The sequence below is a fragment of the Selaginella moellendorffii genome, unplaced genomic scaffold, assembly GCF_000143415.4.
Source record: "Selaginella moellendorffii unplaced genomic scaffold, v1.0 SELMOscaffold_32, whole genome shotgun sequence".
Classification (NCBI taxonomy): Eukaryota; Viridiplantae; Streptophyta; class Lycopodiopsida; order Selaginellales; family Selaginellaceae; genus Selaginella; species Selaginella moellendorffii.
Genome location: NW_003314293.1, coordinates 529,472 through 533,307, shown reverse-complemented (window position 1 = coordinate 533,307; position 3,836 = coordinate 529,472). Strand labels below are relative to the sequence as shown.

The 3,836-nt window shown below is 47.8% G+C and overlaps 1 protein-coding gene across 1 annotated transcript; it reads left to right on the top strand.

Annotated features, from left to right (window-relative positions):
- Positions 1-1,037: 1,037 nt before the first annotated feature.
- On the top strand, positions 1,038-3,511 carry LOC9638409 (neurofilament heavy polypeptide). Its single transcript, XM_024681939.1, has 6 exons — positions 1,038-1,185; positions 1,239-1,547; positions 1,653-2,702; positions 2,753-2,832; positions 2,899-2,970; positions 3,034-3,511. The coding sequence occupies exons 1-6, from the start codon at positions 1,141-1,143 to the stop codon at positions 3,422-3,424; spliced, it is 1,947 nt and encodes a 648-aa protein (XP_024537707.1). The 5' UTR covers positions 1,038-1,140; the 3' UTR covers positions 3,425-3,511.
- Positions 3,512-3,836: the final 325 nt, after the last annotated feature.

Sequence of the window (3,836 nt, the reverse complement as noted above, 5' to 3'; positions counted from 1 at the left end):
AAAGACATGGAAGCGGCAAGCAAGAATGCGAAGCAGAAAGCGGCGATCTGGGAACAGTCGCGAGAACGACGCCACAACAATGCCATCACATCTAAGCAAATGAGCAGCAAATCCAGCGTGAACACCCGGTGCTTCACAAGCACGGACGAGAGCTCACCCCGGCCAAACAAAGTCACGTCGTTCAATGCGAGCGTGGAGCAATCCGAGAGGGAGCTGGACGGGAAGCTATGCGCGGAGATTGAGAAGCTACCACACAGAAAAACTCCTCTTCGAGTCTAGAATTTCAAACAGTCTTAAAACGGGCGAGGCATGATCATCTCGCCACCCTTGAGCTATAGCTTTTGCGATGCAAGGGAGATCCAGCCACTTCCGCGGCTAATCCATGGGTTTCCGGCTCCTCGCGAGCGAGCGAACTTGGACTTTGATTGACGAGCTCTACTCAGGACGAACTCCACTTACACATTCACGTAAGAACTGTCATTTCTATGATCATGACGCGGACTCAATTGCAAATGGGCGACAGGAACCCTATCAGTTCTTACAGTTTTTAGAGCTTAGCAATTGGAGAGCTGCGGCATTTTTTCGGGCTTCTTCCTTACATCAAGCCCAGCATCGACGAGAAGGAAGCGTGAATTTCGTGGTGGTGCTGGTGGTGGCGAGAAGGAAAGTTTTAAGATTACACTACACACTCTGGAGGTTCTTTCGTCTCGATCTTTATTTTTCTCTCTAGCTATCTTTTGGATGACTCTCTCGTTCTATCTCTCTTTCTCTTTCTCTTTAATTTTCAATTGTCTCGAAGATCATGGGATTGTGTTCTTCGTTGTTCGAACTTTGGTTGGTGTATACTAAAGAAAGAATATTCAGATTTTTGTCTTTAAGTAGTGTTTTTCCGCGCTAGCGGACAAGCTCTGATTCCGGAATCTAAGATCTAGATCTGGGCCGTTGGTTTGTTGACGGCTGCGATGGGGATGACCGTTGGACCGCAAAGCTCATATTTTGGAAACCCTCGCGAATAGAGAGGAGAAGAAGGATTGATTCGTATGAACCGAAGGCGCTGAGCTAGGGTTCCAGGCGATCGATCGTCAGCCGCGGCGCATCGGCATCACCTGCAAAATCTTTGTCTCCGAGCAGCGCGCAACAATGTCGGTAAGAGGAGGCGGCGGCAATTCATTCAAGGCGATCCAGGTATTCCCTTCGCTCTAGCCGGGATCCATCCGCTCAGTGTTTTGGATTTCTAGGACAGCGCCATGGAAATCTATCGGAACTTCGTCCCGGCGTTGCGGCGATGCTCGTCGTCCAGGCACAATGCCGCGGGATGGACGCCTGGCCTTGCCGAGAGGAGGGCGAGCCACCAACAGGCAGAGAATCTCAAGTGGCAGCAGGATATGTTCCTCCGGCTTGTCAACATGAAGGGTTTGTTCCAAGAGGGACTGGTCAGTGAATCGGATGTCGCGTCCTTTCGCCAGAAGATACTGGACAACATCGATGTTTGCTACGATGGAGGCGAGTACCCCCAGGTCACGAGAGACAAGCTTCTGTTCCTCCAGGTACTTTTCATTGTTCTGAAGTTCGTAAGAGTGCGTGATCGTATAGTTTTTTTCTTGATGGAGTTCTTCGATGATCTTACTTACGTGATGTCTTTCCACTTGTAGGAGCTTCTGTACGCTCGATGCATCTCGGAGGAAGAGTATCACGGGGTGAAGAAGTCGCTTCTTTACAGGCTAGCAGCTCAGGGGGCGGAGATCAATGCTAGTGACATTGTCCTGTCGTGCTCGGCAGCCACCGCCAGTGCTCCAACTTCACCTGTGAGATCAAGGATGAAGAACGCAGAGTCAACAGGAGATGACCCTCGGGAGAAGCTAAAGGACGAGGCAATGCAAAGAGTAGCGAAGAGCAAGTCACCGGTGAAGCACCTGTTTGAAGCTATGACTCGTCGCAAGCACAGTGGGAAGAATAACGAGAGAAGAGTTCCTCACGCACTGGACTTTATCAGGCCCAGAGACTGTCCGGCCAGGGATCCTCCAGAGTTTGACACCTCGGATCAATGCGGGTCGCCCCTCTTCCACTCTCCAAGCGGTTCCGTGTCCACGATGGAAAGCTCTTCCAAGGCCGTCGAAGTATGCTCTAAGAAGAACGGTTTCTTCTCTACGGTTGGAAACTCTCCCAAGGCTCCTGCTTCTGCCGAGGCATGCTCTAAGAAGAACGGGTTATTTTCGACGATTGAAAGCTCTCCCAAGGCTCCCGCTTCAGCCGAGGCATGCTCTAAGAAGAACGGGTTCTTTTCTACGATTGAAAGCTCTCCCAAGGCAGCCGAGTCATGCAGTCAGAAGAACGGGTTCTTTTCAACGATGGAAAGCTCTCCTAAGGCTCCTGCATCTGCTAAAGCATGCTCAAAGAACGGGTTTGTGTCTACGACGATGGAAAGTCCTTCCAAGGCTCCCGCGTCTGCCGAAGCATCCTCAAAGAAGAACGGTTTCTTCTCTGCGATGGAAAGCTCTCCCAAGCCTCCAGTCGAAGCATGCTCTAAGATGTCCAAGATAGAAAGTCCTGCAAAGGCTCCTGCATCCACTGAAGCGTGCTCTAAGAAGAACGGCTTCGCGTCTACGTTGGAATGTCCTTACAAGGCTGCAACACCCGTCGAAGCTAGCTCTAAAAAGAAGTTCCAAGCCAAGGGAGTCTCTACCGACTTTTATATTGACAAGGTACGTAGCTCCCTTTGTTTGAATGTCATTAACTCTCCAAGTTGGTCCAGGTTCTTGGGGAAAACATAAAAAAGGAGCTTGAGCATATAAGGAGTGAGATCAACAGGACGAGCTCTACTCAGACATTCACGTAAGAACTCTTACTTCTAGTTAGCACTAATGATCATGACGCTAACTCGTTGCAAATGGCTGACAGGAACGATCAAATAGATGCAATTGCAACACGGCTTCCGACCGATAAGTCCGAGCTGATGCGCTTCTTTCCAAAGTAAGTTCTTCCACTTTAGAATCTCCTGGCTTGCTTTAACATTCAGCGCGAAAACTTTATCAGGTCTTGGTGCGATAGATACGGAGACGTCGTTCTGGACGTGGTGCACAAGGAATTCAAGGGCCATGTCAAAGACATGGAAGCGGCAAGGAAGAATGCGAAGGAGAAGCGGCGAGCTGAGAATGACGAGAACAGTGGTGGCTTTTGCGAAAATGGCGCTACAACATTCCCATCAAAGCCCTCATCTAAGCAAGCGACGCTGATCAAGAGCAGCAAATCCAGCGTGAACACCCGGTGCTTCACAACCACGGACGAGAGCTCACCCCGGCGAGCGGCAGCCAAGAAAGTCACGTCGTTCAATGCGAGCGTGGAGCGATACGAGAAGGAGCTGGATGGGAAGCTGTGCGCGGAGATTGAGAAGCTACCACACAGAAAAACTCCTCTTCGAGTCTAGAATATCATATAAATAATTTAAAACTATTCGTAGAACCAACTTTAGTTTTCGCTAATAAAAAGAAGACAAATATCGTAGGATAGAAAAGAACATACTCAAAAGACGCTGACCCACAGCAAGGGCAAAAAATGGCAAAGCTTGCCATCATAAAGCTAGCCATGAATCTTTTGAATTAAATTTAGGTGAAGTTAAATTTGAAGATTTTTCATTATATTTATTTAACTCTTAAATGTAAAACCATTTATTGTTTATGAAAATTTTGTTAATGCTGATTTAGAAAATAATTTTTAATAGGAATATTACTTTTGCACTTGCTAATTTTGGGAACCCCACGATATTTAATTTATGCTATATAAAATATACCTACTAGGAAGAACTAAGTATATTGTATTAGAAACCTAAACTCTAAGCT